At 42.3% G+C, this 22,287-nt stretch overlaps 1 protein-coding gene across 1 annotated transcript in view; it reads left to right on the plus strand.

Annotated features, from left to right (window-relative positions):
- Positions 1 to 22,287, plus strand: part of mdn1 (midasin AAA ATPase 1) — a 60,832-nt gene that overhangs the window by 8,052 nt on the left and 30,493 nt on the right. The window contains exons 14-57 of the mRNA XM_025057042.1: positions 3 to 104; positions 1,059 to 1,203; positions 1,590 to 1,686; positions 1,782 to 1,895; positions 2,525 to 2,672; positions 2,770 to 2,877; positions 3,749 to 3,900; positions 4,354 to 4,532; positions 5,444 to 5,652; positions 6,287 to 6,433; positions 6,530 to 6,671; positions 6,753 to 6,887; positions 7,602 to 7,740; positions 7,959 to 8,091; positions 8,182 to 8,312; positions 8,384 to 8,522; positions 8,636 to 8,750; positions 9,292 to 9,552; positions 9,644 to 9,841; positions 10,548 to 10,756; positions 10,838 to 10,960; positions 11,066 to 11,263; positions 11,433 to 11,540; positions 11,629 to 11,817; positions 11,896 to 11,985; positions 12,093 to 12,356; positions 12,601 to 12,865; positions 12,961 to 13,120; positions 14,170 to 14,286; positions 14,367 to 14,575; positions 14,645 to 14,793; positions 15,650 to 15,849; positions 15,932 to 16,155; positions 16,241 to 16,354; positions 16,473 to 16,602; positions 16,736 to 16,842; positions 18,322 to 18,455; positions 18,563 to 18,729; positions 19,058 to 19,178; positions 19,263 to 19,476; positions 19,916 to 20,156; positions 20,251 to 20,374; positions 21,595 to 21,759; positions 21,862 to 22,076. Of these exons, the coding sequence (XP_024912810.1) occupies positions 3 to 104; positions 1,059 to 1,203; positions 1,590 to 1,686; positions 1,782 to 1,895; positions 2,525 to 2,672; positions 2,770 to 2,877; positions 3,749 to 3,900; positions 4,354 to 4,532; positions 5,444 to 5,652; positions 6,287 to 6,433; positions 6,530 to 6,671; positions 6,753 to 6,887; positions 7,602 to 7,740; positions 7,959 to 8,091; positions 8,182 to 8,312; positions 8,384 to 8,522; positions 8,636 to 8,750; positions 9,292 to 9,552; positions 9,644 to 9,841; positions 10,548 to 10,756; positions 10,838 to 10,960; positions 11,066 to 11,263; positions 11,433 to 11,540; positions 11,629 to 11,817; positions 11,896 to 11,985; positions 12,093 to 12,356; positions 12,601 to 12,865; positions 12,961 to 13,120; positions 14,170 to 14,286; positions 14,367 to 14,575; positions 14,645 to 14,793; positions 15,650 to 15,849; positions 15,932 to 16,155; positions 16,241 to 16,354; positions 16,473 to 16,602; positions 16,736 to 16,842; positions 18,322 to 18,455; positions 18,563 to 18,729; positions 19,058 to 19,178; positions 19,263 to 19,476; positions 19,916 to 20,156; positions 20,251 to 20,374; positions 21,595 to 21,759; positions 21,862 to 22,076 (7,031 nt within the window). The remainder of the gene's footprint in view (positions 1 to 2; positions 105 to 1,058; positions 1,204 to 1,589; positions 1,687 to 1,781; positions 1,896 to 2,524; positions 2,673 to 2,769; positions 2,878 to 3,748; positions 3,901 to 4,353; positions 4,533 to 5,443; positions 5,653 to 6,286; positions 6,434 to 6,529; positions 6,672 to 6,752; positions 6,888 to 7,601; positions 7,741 to 7,958; positions 8,092 to 8,181; positions 8,313 to 8,383; positions 8,523 to 8,635; positions 8,751 to 9,291; positions 9,553 to 9,643; positions 9,842 to 10,547; positions 10,757 to 10,837; positions 10,961 to 11,065; positions 11,264 to 11,432; positions 11,541 to 11,628; positions 11,818 to 11,895; positions 11,986 to 12,092; positions 12,357 to 12,600; positions 12,866 to 12,960; positions 13,121 to 14,169; positions 14,287 to 14,366; positions 14,576 to 14,644; positions 14,794 to 15,649; positions 15,850 to 15,931; positions 16,156 to 16,240; positions 16,355 to 16,472; positions 16,603 to 16,735; positions 16,843 to 18,321; positions 18,456 to 18,562; positions 18,730 to 19,057; positions 19,179 to 19,262; positions 19,477 to 19,915; positions 20,157 to 20,250; positions 20,375 to 21,594; positions 21,760 to 21,861; positions 22,077 to 22,287) is intronic.

The raw sequence follows: 22,287 nt of genomic DNA on the forward strand, positions 1-22,287 counted from the left end.
CTTCTTCGCTCCAAGAGCGGGGGGAGGCGCTGGCTGCGAAACTGAGTCAGACGCAGCAGCAGATCCGAGTCTGTGAGACGGCCATGGTTTTTGCGTTTGTTGAGGTAATGAATGCTAAAAAACAATTCCACCACCATCGTAACTTATACCACAAAGAGTTGTCCACGCTATAGAAATATTTTTCAAAAAACATGGAAGTGGGAAAAAATGCAAGATTGTGTGTGATGTTTTAAATCATCATTTTAAAAAGAATAACAATTAGATGAATAAATATTTTATATATTTGTATGTATATTAATGTTTATGCTTATATATATATTTGTAATAATAATAATATTAATTATTAATAAAATTAAAATTACATACACTCACATCACATTAAGGACAAATTGCTCTAAATGATATCTTACAATTTATTTTTATGAAAAATGTTGTTCTCTTAAACTAGTATTTCTCAAATAGTGGGGCGGGTCCCTCTGGGGGGGCGCGGTGAGGTGCCACCGGGGGGCGTGAGGGGCTACCAATAGAATATGGCACATTGGACATAAGTGTACCACTGCTGTAATGCTTGAATGATAACAAGTCTTCAGCCACTAGGTGGCAGCAACTCATACAGTGGTTTGCACAGATAAAAATATACATGTTATCAGGTTCTCAATAGGATTTCAAGTCACGGAGAAGTGGGTCGGGGGGCTATTAAAACATTTCTGACCCTCTGTTCTGGGTCGCAACCCTCAGAAGGGTCACAAGACATTTTTTTTGGGTAGCCTCATGTTTCTCAGGAGGTTGCTGGTTCAATCAAATGGACTGGGCTACATTTAATGTCCAAATAGGCTACTTATGGATACCTTTTTTGCTGGTTCAATTACTGTTTTTCGTTGTTCAAAACTTAAGTAATACTAATTGTTCAGATATCACTCGGTTAACAAAAAAAAAAATCCTTATTATTGTTCAATAATGGTCAAGTACGCCTTTATTTTGTGATTTACGAATAATGTCTATTAACTTGGGACACGAAGGTTTGTGACTTTGTGAGTCGTCTCTTGTTTCCTTCGTAGGGAACACTCGCCCAGGCTCTGAAGAAGGGACACTGGGTCCTGCTGGACGAGATCAACCTGGCTGCCCCAGAGACCTTGGAGTGTCTGAGTGGACTCCTGGAGGGCAGCACAGGATCTTTGGTTCTGTTGGACCGTGGAGACACCGGTAAGATGCCACTAATAAGTTCTTAATGTGTCAACGCATTAACACTGGTGTCATAATACCAGCGCCACTTTGAAATACAGTGGAACTTGGAGATACGAGCGAGCGTTTGAGCACATTTTTGCTTGGAGATACGAGCATGCTTACAGATGATGATCATGAAAATAAAGCATACAAATCGAAAAAAGCAAAAAAAAAAAAAAGATTGTATTGACTGTATCGTCTGTCTTTTTTCTTATGGGGAAAAATGTTTCGAGATTCGAGCTCGGTCCTGGAACGGATTATGCTCGTATCTTAAGGTTCCACTGTAATTAGCTACTTAGTTCCATTTAAAACCGCGTCTATTTTAATACTATAATTTTACTGTATTTTACGTTTCTAAAACACAGAGCCACTGGTTCGACACCAAGACTTCCGACTCTTTGCCTGCATGAACCCCGCTACCGACGTGGGGAAAAGGAACCTTCCTCTGGGCCTCAGGAACAGGCAAGTTTACTAAGTGAAAGCTGACTTTATTTCAATAGAATAACAGACATTCTGATTAAAGAATAGTTTGAAATATTGACATGGGTGTCCAACAGGTTTACTGAGCTCTACGTGGACGAGCTGGAGAATGAGGGAGACCTGCGTATTCTGGTTATTGACTACCTCAATCACCTGCACCCAAACAGGAATGTTATCAGTGGCATCATAAGGTTTGTCTCTAAAAAAAATGAAGATGACCACATTTATGGTTATAGATAACTGTTATTTATTGTGGTAGAGGTTTTAAATCAGGGGGTGTCAAACTCATTTCCACCAGGGGGCCACATCAGCAACACAGTTCCTCTTGAAGGGCCGGTTGTAAATGGAAGACTGTATAGATCAGGGGTCCCCAACCCCTGGTCCGCGGACCAGTACCGGTCCGAAGGTCATTTGGTACCGGGCCGCAGTGGGACACAGTGGAAAAAATGTATTTCATTTTTACTAATTTGCTTTATTCAACGGCTTGGCGGGCCGCATTTGGCCCCCGGGTGTTTTAAATAATCTAATAGAAAAAAAAGTAACAGTTTGATTGTTTTGTCAGTAAGCTCATCACTTTAAAAAGACTTAAAAGCAACCAATCAGATGTATAAATATAATTTTTACACTATTTAGTATTTTTTGAACCGAGTTGTTTCTTTTAAATATGGAGTTTCTTATGATTTATTTATTATTTCTTATCATTGTAATTTCTTGCACAATAAAATTATTTTCCCTTTAAACCCGTGAGGTGCCAATGCTGCCAAATTGTTAATATTTCTTATAACAATATAATATAATAATAATATAATATATTTTTCAGTTTTTATTTAGCAGTACGAAAAGAGGCCAACTTACACCTGGTGGACGGTACAGGTCACAGACCTCACTACAGCCTGCGGACTCTGTGCAGAGCGCTCAAGTATGTGGCCGCGAACCCGTGCAACAGCGTGCAGCGCTCACTTTATGAGGTAGGAATCACTAAGTGAATCAGATTTTAAAGCGTTATCCCATTCATTCATCTACATGTATCGTCATGGTCTCTCTCTCCCTGCGTTATGGTTGCAGGGTTTCTGCCTGAGCTTCTTGACCCAGCTGGACAGAAGCTCTCATCCACTGGTTCAGAAACTGGTCTGCCAGCACATCCTGATGGGAAACACCAAATGTCTCAAACAAGTTAGTCTGAAGTTTTTGGTCGATGTCTGCATCTCTTCTATCCTGTTTCATTCATCGTATTGTTTTTTTCCCCAGACATATTTAGTGCGTTGAACGTTGTTGAATTTGTTATAGATTTTTATAATATAAATACATTTATACAATAGGAAATGCTGTGATTATTATTTATTTTTAATCCCATTAAGTCCGTGGTTATTTGTCATGGCTCCCCCTTGAGGACAGAAATGTTTTCACGCCCCCTGACCCACACCACCGTGAATTAAAATACTATTGAGAACCTGATAACATGTATATTTTTATCTGTATAAACCGCTGTATGAGTTGCTGCCACCTAGTGGCTGGAAGCAGGTTATCATTCAAGCATTACAGCAGTGGTACACTTACACTCGCACCTCATGTGCATAAAGGCTTAGATGCTAAAATTCTTTCATCATTTAACTCGCACCTCATGTGCATAAAGGCTTAAATGCTAAAATTATTTTATCATTTATTACGCCATCTATTGGGGAAACATGGGGTTTGCAGGGAAAAGGCAAAAATATATAATAATATAAATAAATTATATAATTTTGAAAAGTTTGGTTGACCGGATTTAAAAGCTGAACGGGCCACATCCGGCCCTCGTGCCTTAGTTTGCCCATGCCTGGTCTACAATGAGCTAAAGCAGATAATAAAGTTGGCCATCATCTAAATACATTGTCTTTAAAGACAATGTCAACATCATGTGGACAATGTTTTTAAATGTAGAGTGCCTGTCACTTAAAGTTTTTTTTTTGTAATTTAGGTTAAAAAACACACAATGATAATCTATAAAAAAAGTAGTAAAGGGTCTTGGTGTACATGTCCTTTTTTTCTCCCCCGTTTTTCACAGTCTATCCCAGCACCGGCTGACCACCAGTGTGTGGAGCTCGAAGGCTACTGGGTCTCCCAGGGCGAGATGGAGCCAGCCGCGGACCCGAGCTACATCCTGACTTCCTCGGTCAAGCTCAACCTCCGCGATCTCGCCAGGGTTGTGTCTGCTGGGTAGGAAAATGTTACCGCTTGACCCATCACCTCAAATCCATTAATGCATTTATCAATGTGCATAGTCCAAACAGTCTGATTTTGACTGAGCTTTTATGTAAAAAAAAAAAAAAAAAAAAAAATCCATGGCAGTGCATCAGGATGAAAAAGTTTGGCTCAACCAAACTACCCTGCAGGGAAGTGACCTGCTTTGCACCACATTACCATATTTATTGGGATTGAGGCCACACTGTGTACAAGCAGCAGCTTAAAATAATTAACTTATGTTGAACATCAACATTAGCCACAAATCATCGTTCATCAGGAGCCAACGAAAAAACAATCAACATTTAAGCCAGTTTTACATAAAGCTGCAGCTTCATCTCTCCACCAGGGGGAGCCTCACAATGTTAAGTCTTATAAAATCACCTGCAGTCTTATAAAAATCTTGTATCTGATGTATTGGGCTCACAGGACTCATCCGGTGCTGATCCAGGGAGAGACGTCCGTGGGAAAAACCAGCCTGATTTCCTGGCTGGCTGCAGCCACAGGGAACCAGTGTGTCAGGATCAACAACCACGAACACACGGACATCCAGGAGTACATCGGCTGCTACTCCTCAGACGACAGCGGGAAGTTGGTGTTCCAAGAGGGTACGTTTTGGGGGGGTCACATTGGGGTATTGTAGCCCATCCCTTATAATATAAAAGATAGGAGACCAATGTCTCCTTTCTTTAACTCAGGGGTGTCAAACATACGGTGCGTGGGCCAAAACCGGACCGCTAGGGTCTTCAACCTGGCCCGCTTGATTAATGTACACAAACACTTCATGTTTGGGATATTATTTGTAAAATTATATTACATTAAATATGAATAAATAACTGGGCGCTTTGGCCCAGAGGCAATGTCTCTGTCATTGGTGTGGAACCCCAGGGTTCACCTCCTGGGCAAGTTCGAATCCCGGTTAGGGCGGTACCTTCCAGTGGACTCACCACCCGCAGGAAGGTTTGGTACGGTGCAATGTGATTTGGGTGGCGACTGCTGCCCCCGCGACCCGGTAACGGATAAGCGGATGAAAATGGATGGATGGATGAATAAATAATGATAAATATCGAATATACTTTTACTTGTTTGCATGAAAACAATGGGTAGTAAACATTGACTTGTTATTGTTATTTAAAGTTAATTATATTATAATTGTACTGGTCCCACCCACTTGACATCTAATTAGGTTGCACGCGGCCCGTGAACCAAAATGAGCTTGACACCCCTGCTCTAACACAACACCACACAGTGACATCATATATACCAGGCATGCGCAAAATAAGGCCCGGGGGCCAGAAGAGGCCCGTTTGGCTTTTTAATCCGGCCCGCAAAACGTTTCCAAATTATATAATTTATTTATATTATCATAATATTTCTGCCTTTTCCCTGTAATACCCATGTTTCCCCAGTAGATGGCGTAGAAAATGATAAAAGCATTTTAGCCTTTATGCATGTCTTTTACATGTCACTCTGGCTACGAGCCTGAATAATTTGTGGCGTCCCCGTTTATCTGCCTCAGGCGTTCTGATTGATGCCATGAGGAAAGGCTACTGGATCATCCTGGATGAGCTAAATCTCGCCCCCACTGATGTCCTGGAGGCTCTGAACAGACTGCTGGATGACAACAGGGAGCTGTTTGTGGCAGAGACACAGGAAGTCATCAAAGCTCATCCGAGATTCAAGCTCTTTGCTACCCAGAATCCCCCAGGTCTCTACGGTGGCAGAAAGGTATGATATTCATTTACTGAAATCAAAGAATTTCAATTGTTTCAAATGCGCTACAGATTATTACATGTATTTGTGTTTACTCGTAGCTAATCACATTATGAAAAATCAGAATGTTAGGTGTGAGATTTGACCGCAAATGGCCACCCAGGGGTGTCCAAAAGGCCAGGTGTAGCCTGCGCACCATAGATTGCGTCAAGTTGATGTATTAAATAGCTTAGTTAAGGATATATTTTTCTCTTAGAGGCTACATACATGCATTGTCAATAGCATTTTTCTTTTCGCAATTATTTGACATTTCTCGAGAAAACCTACTCCTTGACTCGCCAGCCAGAATTGGTCCTAAAATTGAAGTTCATGTGAACTAAGATAAATGAGATGTAAAAGTCATGCTTAACGCTAAAATCTTAAAATGCTTTTATCATTTTCTATGCCATCTACTGGTGAAACGTGGGCATTGCCGAGAAAAAGCCAGTAGTATAATTATAGTATAATTAAATTATATAATTTAGAAAAGTGTGGCCGGCCAGAATAAAAAGCTGAACGGGCCGCAATTGGCCCCCGGGCCTTAGTTTGCCATAGTTAATTTTTAATCATTTTGAACTCATTTCTGGAAATATTTCTTATGGACCTACAGGTGCTCTCCAGAGCTTTTAGGAATCGCTTCGTGGAGCTGCATTTTGACGAGCTGCCGAGTGCAGAGCTGGAAACCATTCTTAACCAGAGATGCCACCTGCCTCCATCGTACTGCACTAAGCTGGTCAAGGTCATGCAGGATCTCCAGGTAGACCCGTACCCTATGTCTTTTTTGGATTATCTGAAGGCGTTACTATGACATTTCAGTTCAAACCTGACCACGCCTGCATCATTTTTGTTCCAGTCCTTGCGCAGGGGGTCCTCTGTGTTCGCGGGGAAGCATGGCTTCATCACCCTCAGGGACCTGTTCCGCTGGGCGGACCGTTACAGACTGGAGGAGCAGTCACAGGAATCTCAGGACTGGCTACAGCACTTAGCTGACGATGGTGAGGGGGGGCACTGTCTCTTTGACTGCCTGTAATTTTGGTGTTGTATTCAAACATTAACCACGCTGTCCGCGTCATCAGGGTACATGCTTCTGGCGGGGCGTGTGAGGAAGCCGGAGGAAGAGGCCACTATAATGGCCATCCTGGAGAAGCACTTTAAAAGGACGGTAAACCCCGAAAACCTGTTCTCTCAGGATAAGGTGACAAGTCAGTTTAGTAAGTGAATCTCTTTCTCTGGCAAAACTTATTTGTTTAAAAAAAAAAATTTAATAAAAATATTTTATTTTTATACAAATAATATGATACAGTAGATGTGTTAGTAAATCTAGGAACAATTTTCATTTAATAAATAAATAGTAAATATGAATTTGATCTGAATCTGTATGTGTCAAACTCAGGCCCGGGGGCCAAATCTGGCCCACAAATTTAATTATATTTGGCCCACGAGATCATATCAAATATGTACTAGAGTTGGCCCGACACTATATAGCCCATATATATACTGGGAGGATTTGTAGTATTAGCAGTGTATGTGCTATATTTTAGCGCATACACGGCTATAATATAGCGCATAGCGAAGTTGCGTGCTAGTACGGCTCGCAACTTCGTCCCAGTTTTTATTTTGGCCCACTGTGAATTTGAGTTTGAAACACCTGCTTTAAGTATTTTCATCTATTTCTGCAAAAAATAAAAACAACAATTGAAATGATGCGGGGAAAAAATTGATTTTGCTTGATGATTTTAGACGATTGCATTTGGGTTTTTTAGGGTTTTTTTTTCAGGCCTTCTGTCTAAAATTTTGCATTTGTCCAAGATTGTATTTTCTTATTTTACTGAACGGATTCTTAAAATATCAAAATTAAAATATCAAAAGCAACGAGTACGATGTTTTTTTAAACCCGGGTATGGTCTCGATGCTTTCATTTGTAGGTCCCTTCATCGACAGCATCGCTGGAGTTCCCGAGGAATTTCGCCACGTTGTTTGGACACACGGGATGAGGAGACTGGCGGTTCTTGTGGGACGGGCACTGAAATTCAACGAATCCGTCCTGCTTGTAGGAGATACGGGGTATGACGTTTCTATTCGGAACAAATAAAAAACAAATGCTGTTTTTTTTATACAAACAGTAATGCGGGCACTGAAATTCAACGAATCCGTCCTGCTTGTAGGAGATACGGGGTATGACGTTTCTATTCGGAACATAAATAAAAAACAAATGCTGTTTTTTTTTATACAAACAGGAAAATCTAAAAGTAGGACAAAAATATTTCTTTATCTCCCTCTAGTTGTGGAAAGACGACAATCTGTCAGCTGTTTGCCGCTCTGTCTGGGCAGAAGTTTCTTTCCGTCAATTGTCACCAGCACATGGAGACGTCGGACTTCTTGGGAGGCCTGCGGCCGGTCAGACACACGAATCAGGTAATATAATCGCGAAATTTGTTGGTCTCAGATTTCGGGACGTTACATTTAAGAAATAGACCATTTCAATTTTTACTACGATGTATGCAGGCGAGTGGCGAAGACGGCAGACTGTTTCAGTGGCACGATGGTCCGTTGGTGCTGGCCATGAAGGAGGGTGGAGTGTTTCTCATGGATGAGATCTCCCTGGCAGACGACTCCGTACTGGAAAGACTCAACAGGTATGGGCGCGTCATGCGTTTTATGACTGATTTTACAGACGCACCTCTGACGGTGTGTTCTTGGTTTGCAGTGTTTTGGAGACGGAGAAGTCCCTCGTGTTGGCAGAGAAAGGCAGCGGCGACAATGATGACGTGGAGCTGATCAGAGCAGCGGCGGGTTTTCGTCTGGTTGCCACCATGAACCCGGGAGGAGACTTTGGCAAAAAGGAGGTGCTTGTTTTTATATACTTTTTTTCCCAAATGTAAAAATGTGCTCTACAGATGCCTACAGAACCCAATCTCAAGTTTGACCTTTATTTTCTATGTTATGTGTTTTTGGACAGCTGTCTCCTGCGCTCAGAAACCGTTTTACAGAAATCTGGTGTCCGCAAAGCAATAGCCGGTGTGACCTGATACAGATCATTCAACACAACCTGCGATCTGGCCTTACAATTGATGGTAATTTGTGGCCTACACTTACACTTGTGTGTATGTATATATGTGTATATGTATATACAGTATGTATATGTATATATGCATCTATGTATATATGTATATAAATATATGCATGTATGTATATAAATATATGTATGTATATAAATATATGTATGTATTTATATATATATGTGTGTATGCATATATATATACATATATACGTATGTGTATATGTAAATATATATACACACATATATACATATGTGTGTATGTATATATATTTATATATACACATATATATTTTTATACATATATGTGTATATGTATATAAATATATATAGATGCTGGATGTGTGTGTGTGAATGTGTTTATATCTGTGTATGTAAATATATGTGTGTATACATGAGCTATATGTACATATATACCTCATATATGAGGTACACACAAACATAACTCTCCTATTGTATATTATTTACAATAAAAATATAAATATACAATATACAAATATATTATATGTATATGTTGGTATACTTTTGTATATTTACATGTGTATGTGTATCTGCAGGCTGCGATATTGCTGAGCTGATGCTGGACTTCATCGAATGGCTGACCGAGCAGGAGTTTGGCCGTCGCTGCATCCTGAGCGTCAGAGACATCTTGTCGTGGGTTTACTTTCTCAACACCGTGTGTGAGCGGGACGAGGACGGCTTCATGACCATGGGGGCCCTGGAGGATGAAGAAGAAGCAGAATGGGACCTCAGACTGGACACCGTCACCGCCTTCATCCACGCCGCGTGCCTGGTCTACATTGATGGAATCGGCTCAGGTGAGCTCACGTCTTTGACTTTGACATCTGTGTTTATTGTGTTCGTTAGTCAAAGGAAGAAAGGTCATTGTCTTTTTTTTTTTTCTTTCAGGAACCACAGTGTCATGTGCAGACAACGCCGTTCTCGCGCGCAGGCTGTGCCTCCGCTTCTTGCAGCGGCGGCTGGGCAGCATGACGAAGCTGGACCAAGAGATGCTGGATGCTCTGAGGGTGTATGACAGCAACTTCCTAAGAAAACCCCAGTGGGGCGAAGACTTCTTTGGTATCGACCCATTCTACATCGCTTTAGGTGAGGATCTTGAGGAGACGTTTTTAGATAAGTATATATACAGTAATACCTCAAGATACGAGCATCCCGAAAAACGAGTATTCCAAGATACGAGCAAGCCTTCGAGCAAATTTTTGCTTTGAGATACGAGTAAAGATTTGAGATAGGAGCGAGCTGACAGGCGCTAGGTGGCCGAGTACTTGGAGCAGCCCACGCCGCCTTACGCGTTCACATTTCATTTGTTCGTCGACTTCCGTACGCATCTCCCGCGAGTCTTCCGTATTGTGTTAGCGTTATCTACGTGATTTTCTCGATTTTGTCTGTCCTAAGAGAGTGAGTGGTGAGGATGGTGGTGAGAAGAAGAAACGCATGATGACCATGGAAATAAAGCATGAAATTGACGATAAATATGAGCGTGGTGCCCGCTAATGAAAACAATACAAATCGAAAAAAGCAAAAAATAAATAAATAAAAAATACGTAAGCTAAGTTAAGTTACCCGTAAGTTAATTCTAAGTTTATGTAAGTTACGTAGTGTACGAGTAAGGTACAGTATGAAATCAAGTGTCCACTTACAGGTAGCTAATGGACCGGATTATGCTAGTATCTCAAGGTATTACTGTATATCCAAAAGTAGGAAACATTTTATTTTTGTGAAAGACAAGAGCAATATTGAAAAATCTGTTTTGTTTTCCACCTTGTAACTGAATCAAACCCTTTCTACCCAGGACCTGACACCGAGAATCGAGACCTGTCGGATTACACTTTCGCAGCAGGCACCACTGCGATGAACGCACAGAGGCTACTTCGAGCACTAAAGCTGCAGAGACCTGTGCTCCTGGAGGGGGCGCCCGGTGTGGGAAAAACCAGCCTGGTGGCCGCACTGGCAAAAGCATCTGGAAACCATTTAGTCCGGATTAACCTCTCAGAGCAGACGGTACTTTTTGTTTTGTTTTGCTGCAAAATAGTTTTAAATAAGTGAAAGGATCTGATGTTAGTGATTTGTGTCCTCTGGCAGGATGTGACCGACTTGTTCGGAACCGATCTCCCGGTAGAAGGAGGTAAAGGAGGAGAGTTTGCGTGGCGTGACGGCCCCCTTCTGGCCGCTTTAAAAGCAGGCCATTGGGTGGTTTTGGATGAGGTAGACTTTTTTTTTTTAATTTTTTTTCCCACTTATGTCTTTACATATTTAATTATTTATTAAAATTCTATACTAAACACTGCTGTTCGCTCTTCACTCTGAAAGTTGAACCTGGCCTCCCAGTCGGTGTTGGAGGGCCTGAACGCCTGCTTCGATCACAGAGCCGAGGTCTTTATCCCCGAGTTGGGCATGAGCTTCCAGGTTCAGCATGAAAAGACCAAGATTTTTGGTTGCCAGAATCCGTTCACTCAGGGCGGCGGGCGTAAAGGACTTCCCAAATCCTTCCTGAACAGATTCACGCAGGTAAAGGGACACGCTTTCTAGTGGTATTTTTTTTTTATAATTTTTTTTATAATTCTGCATTAATCACCAGAATTGCCAGTGACAACCTTATTTGAATTTCGCTTGTAATTATATCATCAAAAAATGTATCTTGTATCGTGACATGGTTTTAAATGCCTTCCGTTTCTAGGTCTTTGTGGATCAACTCAGCGGCAAAGACATGGAGTTCATCGCAGGCTCCATGTTTTCCAACATCGATAAGGGAATCATCGCCAAAATGGTGGACTTCAGTAACAGGGTAGGCTTTTTTTGTTCTATTTCAATGTCATGTCAATGTCAACATCAATGAGTCAATGTCACAAAAGGACCGTCTTCGCTCCTTACAGCTTGTCCAGGAGACTATCGTGGAACGACGGTGGGGTCAGAAAGGAAGCCCCTGGGAATTCAACCTGCGGGACATGTTCCGCTGGTGTCAGCTGATGCAGGCCGACCAGAGTCCAGGATTTTTCAGTCCGGGCCAACACGTAGCTTTGGTGTATTCCGACAGGATGAGAACAGAAGCCGACAAGGCTCAGGTACCGGAATTTAGGATCTGGAGTTCAATTCATCGTCAGTATCTTTCTTTAATATAAATGTCTTCCTGTTTCACACAGGTGCTGTCAGTGTTCAGGAAAGTCTTTGGCGAGGACTTTGAGCCGTACAGCGGCTCCAGACAGTTTCATATCACTCCTCTCAACCTGCAGGTTAGCCCAGATCCCAGCAACTCTGCCTGATTTTTTTTTTTTTTTTGCAGTTTCATAAATTACAAAATCAGGATTTTTTTTTTCTCTCCTGGGCTTGGTGTGCGTAGGTCGGCTTTTCAGTGCTACAGCGCAGCGGTGGCGCCCCCGTTGCCCTGGACCCCCCGCTCTCTATTACACATCAGGCCCTGCGGCCGCTGGAGTCTCTGATGAAGTGCGTGGAGATGGGTTGGATGACGATACTGGTCGGGCCCACAGCCAGTGGAAAGACCAGTCTGGTTCGGCTGCTGGCTCTGCTGACGGGACACCGTCTCCGCGTCATGGCCATGAACAGCGCCATGGACACCACTGAGCTGCTTGGAGGCTTTGAACAGGTAAGAACTGGGTCGTGACCCTTAAGTGGGTCGCAGGAGATTTCTTTTTGGGGTCGGGGTCGTCTCGCATCATGTTTTCCAGAATTCCAGAGTTTACGAATAATGTCTGTTGCCTTAGGTCGTGAAAGTTTGTGACCTTTAAAATATGGGTCCCCAAAAAAAAAAGGTTTGGGAAACACCGTTTTAGTCCACCCGACCTCTGCGTCTGAAGGTAGAAGTGCGTCTCAACTTGTCCTCCGTTTAGGTCGACATCATGCGACCCTGGCAGCAAGTGCTGGAAAGCGTCGACTACATAGTCGCCATGGTGATAAGACGCGGCCTCATGTCGCTGGACGTCGGCGTTCAGGACACGGAGTTCCTGCTCAAGACCTGGGGCCTGTTTTGCGACTGGCTGAAGGAGAAGGAGATGCACAAGAACGGAGGGACGATAGATGCGGAGGCTCTGAACAAGCTGGAGGTCATTATCCTGCTGCTGCAGAAGCTCAACATTAAACTGAAAGTCTTCACAGGTAAGGTCCAAGGTGCTCGTTCAGTTTGACAACATGATCCGGAATCCTGAATATTGAAGAGAAGCCGTGTAACAATTCCCATCCTTGTCCCCCAGACATGTCCAAGCTCCAGATGGACTTCACGCTGCTGAAGGAGCGCCTGGTCCAGCTGGAGGACGGCTGGACTAATGGAGGTTTTGAGTGGTTGGACGGTATGCTGGTCCAGGCCCTGCAGGCTGGTGACTGGCTGCTCATGGATAACGTCAACTTCTGCAGGTGAAGACATCGAAGGTGTCTGTACAGTAGTACCTTGAGAGACGAGCATAATCCGTTCCAGAACCGAGCTTGTACTTCCATAAGAACTTCCATAAGAAATAACAGGAAAAAATTAATCCGTTCTGGCCCTTTAAAAAAATTCCCTTATTAATGCTAATAACAATGGAAAAATTTAATTGCTATAGAGACATAAACACACACACCCACACAATTATAGTATATAAGGATTCCTGTGATATAAAATAAAATGTGGTTTTAATTATGAGTTCTTACCTTCGCGACAGACGATACAGTAATCGAACGGGAATCCATTCCGCAGAAGTTTCGCTATATCGCAGTATTTTACGGTCATTTTTTTCTTTCCAATATTTTTATTATTTTCATGAACATCATAAAAAAAACATTTTCAAACCTAAGAAAAATTAAGTAGAGGGAAAAGAGTTGACCCGTACGTAGACACTTTATTCTGTACCATACCTTACACGTACACTACGTAACTTACATCAACTTAGAATTAACTCATATTTCATATTATCGACAATTTTCTGCTTTATTTCTATGGTCGTCATGCGTTTCTTCTTCTCACTACCATCCTTACCACTCACTTTGTTAGGACTCATCACTATTATGAAGAATAATGCACAAAATAGAGAGAAAATCACGTAGCTAATGCTAACACAATACGGAAGACATGCGGGAGATGCGTACGGAAGTCGACGAACACCTGAAGTGAACGAGTGAGGCGGCGTGGGCTGCTCCGAGTGCTCGGCCACCTAGCATCGGCGTCTGTAAGCGTGCTCGTATCTCAAAGCAAAATTTACTCGTAGCCTTGCTTGTATCTCGGAATACTTATATGTCAGGATGCGCGTATCTAGAGGTATTACTGTAGACTTTTAGAATCTGTGTTTTTAGTACTGATAAAGTTAGGCAGGCTAAGGAATGTCAGGTTGACTTACCAAGACTAAAATACACCCCCCCAGTTTTCTAGTAAAAACAGACGAAGCTCACCACATCATGTTAACATACCTTAAATGTATACCACGTTGTAGCGCCTCGGTGCTGGATCGTCTGAACGCTCTGCTGGAACCTGGTGGAACCCTAACCATCAACGAACGTGGCGTCATCGATGGAAAAACCCCTCAAATCACTCCGCACCCTAACTTTAGGTAAATGTTGAACCAATGAACCCAAACATTCTGTTGAAGTCATTCAAGGTTTCGAGGTTCACGATTGTGTTATTGCGTAGGTTGTTCCTGACCATGGACCCTGTACACGGGGAGCTTTCACGAGCCATGAGGAACCGAGGGGTTGAGGTGTACATCCCAGGGGAACACGAGGGCGTCTGCTGGGACACGCTAGACCTGAAGACCCTGCTCCACACCGCTGGGGTCACTGGAGACTGTGTGTGCGATTTGCTTATTAAAATACACAAAAGCATCAAATCTGCTATCTGGGGTAGGTACTTCAAAGTGTGAGTAATAACTGCTCTCTGGATAGTGCTAACTCCAGTTGTCTGTGTTTAAGATTCCCCTGCCTCGTCAGTGGCCTCTCTCCTCTACGCTGGCACTCTGTTGTCCTGTCAGCTGCACAGAGGTGTGGATCTACCCAGTGCCCTGCAGCATGCCTGCGGAGAGGCATACGCCTTGTGCCAACGAACCACTGCCAACCAGAAGGTGCCAGTTTTTTTTTTGTTTTTGTTTTTAGCCTTAGTTTTTGTCATTCCATCAACATATTTTAATGTTTATTTGTGTATTTAATAGGGACGTCCGATAATATCGGCCGTCCGATAATATCTATTACCTACCCGATATTAGCATTATTATGTAATATCTGTAAGAATCGTTATCGGTTTTTTTTTTCTCCCCTAATGAAAACCCGACAACGCAGTGCTTGGGTTTGGCCAGACATTGTGACCTAAAAATAGTTTCGGGGATAAACGGCTGTACATTCAAGTGAAAGTCACTAGATGGCAGCATTGCAGCTCATTTCATTAATTTATTTTAATAATCAGGGGATTGTGTGCAGAATGATGGTGCCAGCCACGCATACGGTGGTTTGTACAGATAAATAAATAAATATTTCAAACTAAAATGTGTTTTTTAGGGATGTCCGATAATATCAGTTCACCGACATTGGCCTGATATTAGCATTATGTTATATCTGTAAGAATCGTTATCATTTTATTTCCTCTAATGAAAACCTGATAACGCAGTGCTTGGGTTTGACCAAATATGTGACCTAAAAATAGTTTCGGGGATAAACGGCTGTACATTCAAGTGAAAGTCACTAGATGGCAGCATTGCAGCTCATTTCATGTGATTTGTACAGATAAACAAATAAATATTACCACGCCTATATCGGTGTCAGTTGACGTCGGAATCGGAAATTAAGTGCTTGGACAATATCGCCATATCAGATATCGGCAAAAAGTTAATATCAGACGTCCTTTAGTCTTTGTTTGTTTTATTAAAGTTTATTAAAATTTGCAAGGTATTAATCATTGATTTGCTGTATTTCTCTTCTGAACAGCAAGCTCAGCAGATAATTGAGCAGCAACTGGCCGTCCTAGACACCGAGGACTGGGGAAGCGGGCTGCTGTGTGCCGGAGTTTGGCCCGACGGCTTCCCCTCCGCACTCCTTTCCACAGAGGATTCTTGCTTTTCCACCGTCCTCAGAGACGGTCAGGTGCTCTCATTCTGTCTGAACAACCTCAGCCTGCAGGGCAAGCGGTGAGGATTGTAACAGTTATTACGTCCAGTCCATTGTCAAAAAATACAATAAAAACACTTAATAATGACTTTGTTTCCACAGCAACCGTCCATTGAGCCTCAGCGACCTGAAGAGGGTGCTGCAGAGCAGTGGAGTCCACGACGGCCTGATATTTTCCGAAGGCGTAGTGGATCTGGAGGAAGGAGACACCCTGAGGTTAATTCCTACCGCGGTGAGACTGGTCACGGAGAGGGCGTCTCACGGAGACTGGATTCTCCGCAGCAGCTGGCTAGCACACCTCGGAAAATGCTACAAATACGTACCTGGTCTGTTTTTCTACTTTTGATTAATACAAGAATTTAAAGTTTTTTTAAGTAATAATTTTAAGGTGATATTACTTTTATTCTACAGATTCAGCATTGGTCCAGGTGGAGGCAGGGAACCGGGCGTTGAAGTCCGTGTTCGGCAGCAAACTCGCCGCCAAAGGCAAGTCACTGGCGGAGTTGCTGCAGCCTCACAGCACAGGTAAACACGATCGGATTTTGAACTCTCTGGAACTGTTAATGCCACTAATAATTCTGTCTTTATTTATATGGAATGGCAATCGAGGATGATAAAACAAAATGTAATGGTCATGTTGCAGATGAATACAGGATTCTGGTGGATATGCGATGGAACAAACAGTACCTGGACATTTTAGCCAATAAGTGCAGCTTTGAGGATGAGGAAAGATACATGGAGTTTTTGGAGGCGTTGAACACAGTAGCTAACAGGTGAACACTCTTACAATGGTATTTTCCAATGTTATTAATTAACGTTATGTGTGCTGAAGCTCAACAAGTCGTAGTAGTAAATGTATTTTGACGTATAGTGTATGTAAACAAAGTCCTTTGTTGTGTGTGTTAGGATCGCCCTGATGATGGACAGGGAGGAGAGATCAGTCGTCTGCTCCTGTGCCGTCAACCTGTCTTCTCAGAACTCTGCACTGAGAATCGCCTCAGCGTTCAGCAAAGGTATTCATTGCTTCACACCTTTAGAGTAGAATAGAATGAAATAGCCTTCATTGTCATTGTAACACGGCGGTACAACGTAATTGAAGACCAAACATACAGTGGTCCCTCTCTGTATCGCAGTTCTCCTCAGTACATCGCAGATTGTTTTTTAATCCGTTCCGCAGAAGTTTCGCGGTATTTTACGGTAATTTTTCTTCTTTTTTTTATTTCCAATATTTGTATTATTTTCATAATAAAAAACATTTTCAAACCTAAGATTTCTGTTACGAAGCCCAAACGAAGACGCTGACACAGATGGCAGTTAACAGCCTTTTTTTTCCTTTACAATAATGTGCACTCCTGTGCTGTGCCCGGCTTTTATATACGGTCCGTCCGTCTTGGCCAGTATGCACTCCTCGGTTCATTCTCCTCTTTCCTTGGTCCCGGCTCCAACTAATATTAGTAAAGTCTTGATTACTCCAATTGCGCTCACCTGTGTCGCCATTCCCGCACTCTCCCTCCTGCAGCTAAGCGCTAACCTCCGCCGCGTCGTGCCGCGTCCCGTTCATTTATTGACATAATATCTATGTCTACTGTGCATATAATTGTGTGGGAAACAGTGAACAATGTAGGGGAGGTTCGTAAAGGGCCTCTTACAATGGTATTTTCCAATGTTATAATTAACGTTATGTGCTGAATTCAACAAGTCGTAGTAGTAAATGTATTTTGACGTATAGTGTATGTAAACAAAGTCCTTTGTTGTGTGTGTTAGGATCGCCCTGATGATGGACAGGGAGGAGAGATCAGTCGTCTGCTCCTGTGCCGTCAACCTGTCTTCTCAGAACTCTGCACTGAGAATCGCCTCAGCGTTCAGCAAAGGTATTCATTGCTTCACACCTTTAGAGTAGAATAGAATGAAATAGCCTTCATTGTCATTGTAACACGGCGGTACAACGTAATTGAAGACCAAACATACAGTGGTCCCTCTCTGTATCGCAGTTCTCCTCAGTACATCGCAGATTGTTTTTTAATCCGTTCCGCAGAAGTTTCGCGGTATTTTACGGTAATTTTTATTCTTTTTTTATTCCCAATATTTTTATTATTTTCGTGATAAAAAAACATTTTCAAACCTAAGAAAAATTAAAAATTTAGCAAAAAATAAACTAGGAACGCAGCATTGTGTTGCTCACGCTGATTGGCTCATGCATCGTAGTGTCTCTCAGCATCTCCCCTTGTCTGTCGACCACTCTCTCGTTCACTGCTCTGCGTCGCCATTATACAACTCTACTGTGCATATAATTGTGTGGGAAAGGGTAATACAGTCTAGGGAGGGTTGATAGTGTGGTGGATGTTCCTAAAGAGTAAATATATATGATAATAATATAATAAGTATCTCGCCTCTACTTTGCGGATTTCCCCTTTTCGCGGTGGCTCTTGGAACACAACTACCATGATAGGTGGTGGTCACTGTACTTAAGAATTTTTTTTTTCCTCCTGCAGGCACCATTGACATCGGTCACCTGCCACATCCGGTGCTGATGCACCTGCAGAACTTCTTCGACCTGTGGAGCTCCTTCACCCTGCAGGCTGTGCAGAGTGGGCAGAACTACATCTCAGACCACATCAGGTTTGAGGTGAAGTGTCATTTTTGGGATGAATGTTGACTGTGACTTTAAAAAACAACCACCTTCTCTTGTCGTCGTTGACTTTTTTTTTTTCTTTCTTTCTATCCCGTGTTCAGATCCTGCAGTTGCTACAGTGGTTGGATCGGTTCTGGGACGTGTGCACCACGCTGTCGGCGGACTCGCAGGGAATCTCTGTGCTGTCTCTGCACTGGCAGTGGGTGCAGAAGCATCTCATCCTGCGGCTGCCGCAGCTGCTGCTGGGCGAGACGGATGAGCCGTTTGAGTAATTTATTTATTTTTTTACTTAATAATTCGAAGTAATATATATTTATTTATTTTTTTACTTAATAATTCTAAGTAATATATACCATTGTTTCACAAACACTGGGTCGTGGCCCTCAAGTGGGTCGCAAGATTTTTTTTTTTTGGGGTCATCTCGCATCATGTTTCCCAGGAGTTTACAAATGTCTATTGACTTGGGTGGCAAAGTTTTGTGACTTTTAAAATATGGGTCACCAGAAAAAAAAGTTTGGGAAACACTGATATATACTATTTAATCATTCACATAGAAATTTCTGAATTTAAATAATGTAATTTTTTTTTTTTCCCAGGGGTCAACAGGAGCTTCAGGTGATCTCCGCAGCCATCCAGACTGTTCTGTCCACCCCAGTGCCTGTCGCATCAGCTATTAAAGGCATTCAAAAAACACTGGGGAAAGCACTGCCTTTCAAGGTAGGGTATAAGCTCTGAGTTAGATCTATGGCATATGTTTTTGTTGTTTTGTTTTCCTATACTAAACAATCACCTCTTTGTTAGTTGGAGTCGGTGGGCAACTGTGCGTCTCAGCTGCGGCTCTTAAGCAAGGCCCTGGATGTGAGTGATCTGAGACTCGACGGCACACACTTTGCGTGGAGGCAGGAGCTGATCCGACTGCAGGGCGCCGCGCTGCGGCTGGACGTCAAAGAGAGCCTCCTGGAGGCCTACGGCCTTGTCCTGCTGGCCAACAATCAGCTCGATCCACAGACTTCTGGTGAGTTCGGTGTCACGGAAGGATCAAGTCTGTCTTTGTGTTTTACTGCTTTAGTTGACGAGGAAGAGATCAAATCTGTCTAAAGTAAAGTAAAAAAAAATCATATTTAAGAGTGATCAAATCTGTCTAAAGTAAAGTAAAATTTTTCATATTTAAGAGTGTGTTTAATTTTTTTATATTTGTTCTTGTAGTTTTAGACATTTTATTCTCAGATATTTCAAAGTATGTATACTGCCGGGTAACTAGTACATATTTAATATGATCTCGCGGCCCAAATATAATTACACCGCGGGCCAGATTTGGTCCCCGGGCCTCAGTTTGGCACATTGGTTTTGCGATGTATGACTAATTATAGTGTTGAAATACACTTTTAACATACAAATCAATACTAAAAATGTATTTGAAAAGTACATTAAGTTTCCAATCCCTTCTCCTTCAGGAGTGCTGGAGAGGTTAATTTCCAGCGTCAAGCAGCAGCATTGTCACATGACCTCCACAGGCCTGTTGGAGCGTTACTCCATGTCTGAGGATGACGAGCAGGTGGATGGCGTCCATCTGGCCAGAGAGGAGCTGCAGCAGCTCAGTCGCAGAGTGCAGCTGTGGCCCCTGATGGAGGAAGTGGCCGTGCTCAACCAGCTGCGGCTCAGCACTGACCTGCTGCACATGGCTCTGTCACCCAGGTGAGAATCTGCCTCACGCTCAGAAAACATCGGCCTCGTAGCATTCAGACCAAATGACCAACATTTTAAATAACCCTTCGCATTGATTCCACAGTGATCCGGAGGTAGAGGACAGTTTACGTCGGGAGTTGTCCCGACACCTCCGTTACTGTCTCCAGTCCACCCCCATGAATGTCAGCCAGCTGCAGCCACTCTGGTTCCTGCTCAGCAGTGACAAGGTGAGATTTATCGGATTTACTCAGAGAGCGGTCAAACAATAGAACCTTGTTGATGACAATGTAGCTGTTGATTAATCACTATTAATTACGATTAATCATGATCGTAATTAATTGTGATAAATCTAGAGCAGGGGTGTCAAACTCATTTCCACCAGGGGGCTGCATCAGCAATACAGTTCCCCTTAAAGGGCCGGTTGTAAATGGAAGACTGTATAAGTCAGGGGTCCTCAACCCCTGGTCCACAGTACTGGTCCAAAACTAATTTGCTTCTGGGCCGCAGTGATACACAGAGGAAAAAATGTATTTCATTTTTACAAATTTACTTCATTCAAAGAAAATCCAGTCATATCCATTTACTTTCTTTATTTTAAGATAATCTGTCAATATTTTTTAAATAATAGGTCATTCCGACTCTGATACAAACAGAATAGAGTGTAGTAGATGTTTTTTTGTTTTTTTTTTTTAATGTAATGATCTGTACTACTGTAGTAATGGTTGGTACTGGCTGACTGGTCCCTGGAACAAAACACTGTAGTAATGGTTGGTACTGGCTGACGGTCCCTGGAACAAAACAATGTTGGAGACCTCTGGTATAGATGTAACTACTCCATAACAGACTAATACATGTTTCACCAATTGATTATTATTTATTCAAGCTACAAATATTGTTCATTGCTTTGAAATAAAAAAAACTTTTAATTACTTAGAAAGTACTAGTTAGAAACTCTGCTGCATGGACTTTACTAAATGCCTTTTGAGCTCCCGCGGGCCACACAAAATGGTTTGGCGGGCCACATTTGGCCCCCCGGGCCTTGAGTTTGACACGTGATCTAGATAATATGATATATCTAGATTGTTTTGGTTTTTTTTATTGCTGGTACATAAAGAAAACTGTCATATAGATGTATGTGGTTTACACTTGGTTTTTGAGACTGTTTTTTAAGAATTATTTTACTCAAATATATATATATATATATCATACATATAACATATATGTATATATATATATATATCATACATATATATCATACATATATCATATACAGTACATATATATATATATGTATATATATATATATATCATACATATAACATATATGTATATATATATATATATGCTGGATATTTGTCAATATGTTTGTCAATGTCTTTGTTGTTGCCATTTTCCATTATATTGTTAACAAGCCTACGGTATTATTAATGGTCGTTCCCTCTTGCAGCCAGCAGAGGACCTACAGTTTGTATGGTGCGAGCTGCTCTCAGAGGCTCTGGCCGCATTGTGGACCAGCTACGTCACCTCAGACCCAGACCGCTGGTTGAAGTGGGACCCAGTAAAACCTGAAACACAGCCTGGTCCGAAGCTGCCACATAGAGCAGATCACATGGTACTAGATTTTAACCTATTATTGTTGCCGCAATATCCGACAGATTTTCTATGTATGTTTTTTTTACTGAACAGTCCCTTTTTTTTTTTTTTTTTTTGCCAGGGTCCATCCTTGTTGAGTAAAGCAGTTTGGTCACATTGCATGCTGGGAGTGTTCATGAGCAGCAAGACCGGTGAGCGATGGGAGCCGTCAGCAACGGCCCTTCTGTCGTTCTCCGACGTCACCTTGGGAGAGTGGAAGGAAAGAATCCAGCAACTGCAGGAGGTGTCTGCCGTCTTGTGGGACAACATGGCCATGCCCGCACTCGCCGAGTTTAGGTACAAACATGCTTAATTTTGTTTTTCTCTATCTCATGAATAGGGAAATTCTGCAATAAGTTTAAATTTAGCAGCATGGCTTTTAGACACGTACAGTATTACCTCGAGATAAGAGCATAATCCGTTCCAGGACCGAGCTCGTAACTCAAGGTGCTCGTATCTCAAATCATTTTTTTTCCCATAAGAAATAACAGAAAAAAAAAATCAATTT

Source organism: Cynoglossus semilaevis, chromosome 7, assembly GCF_000523025.1.
Source record: "Cynoglossus semilaevis isolate Cse_v1.0 chromosome 7, Cse_v1.0, whole genome shotgun sequence".
In the NCBI taxonomy this organism is placed as follows: Eukaryota; Metazoa; Chordata; class Actinopteri; order Pleuronectiformes; family Cynoglossidae; genus Cynoglossus; species Cynoglossus semilaevis.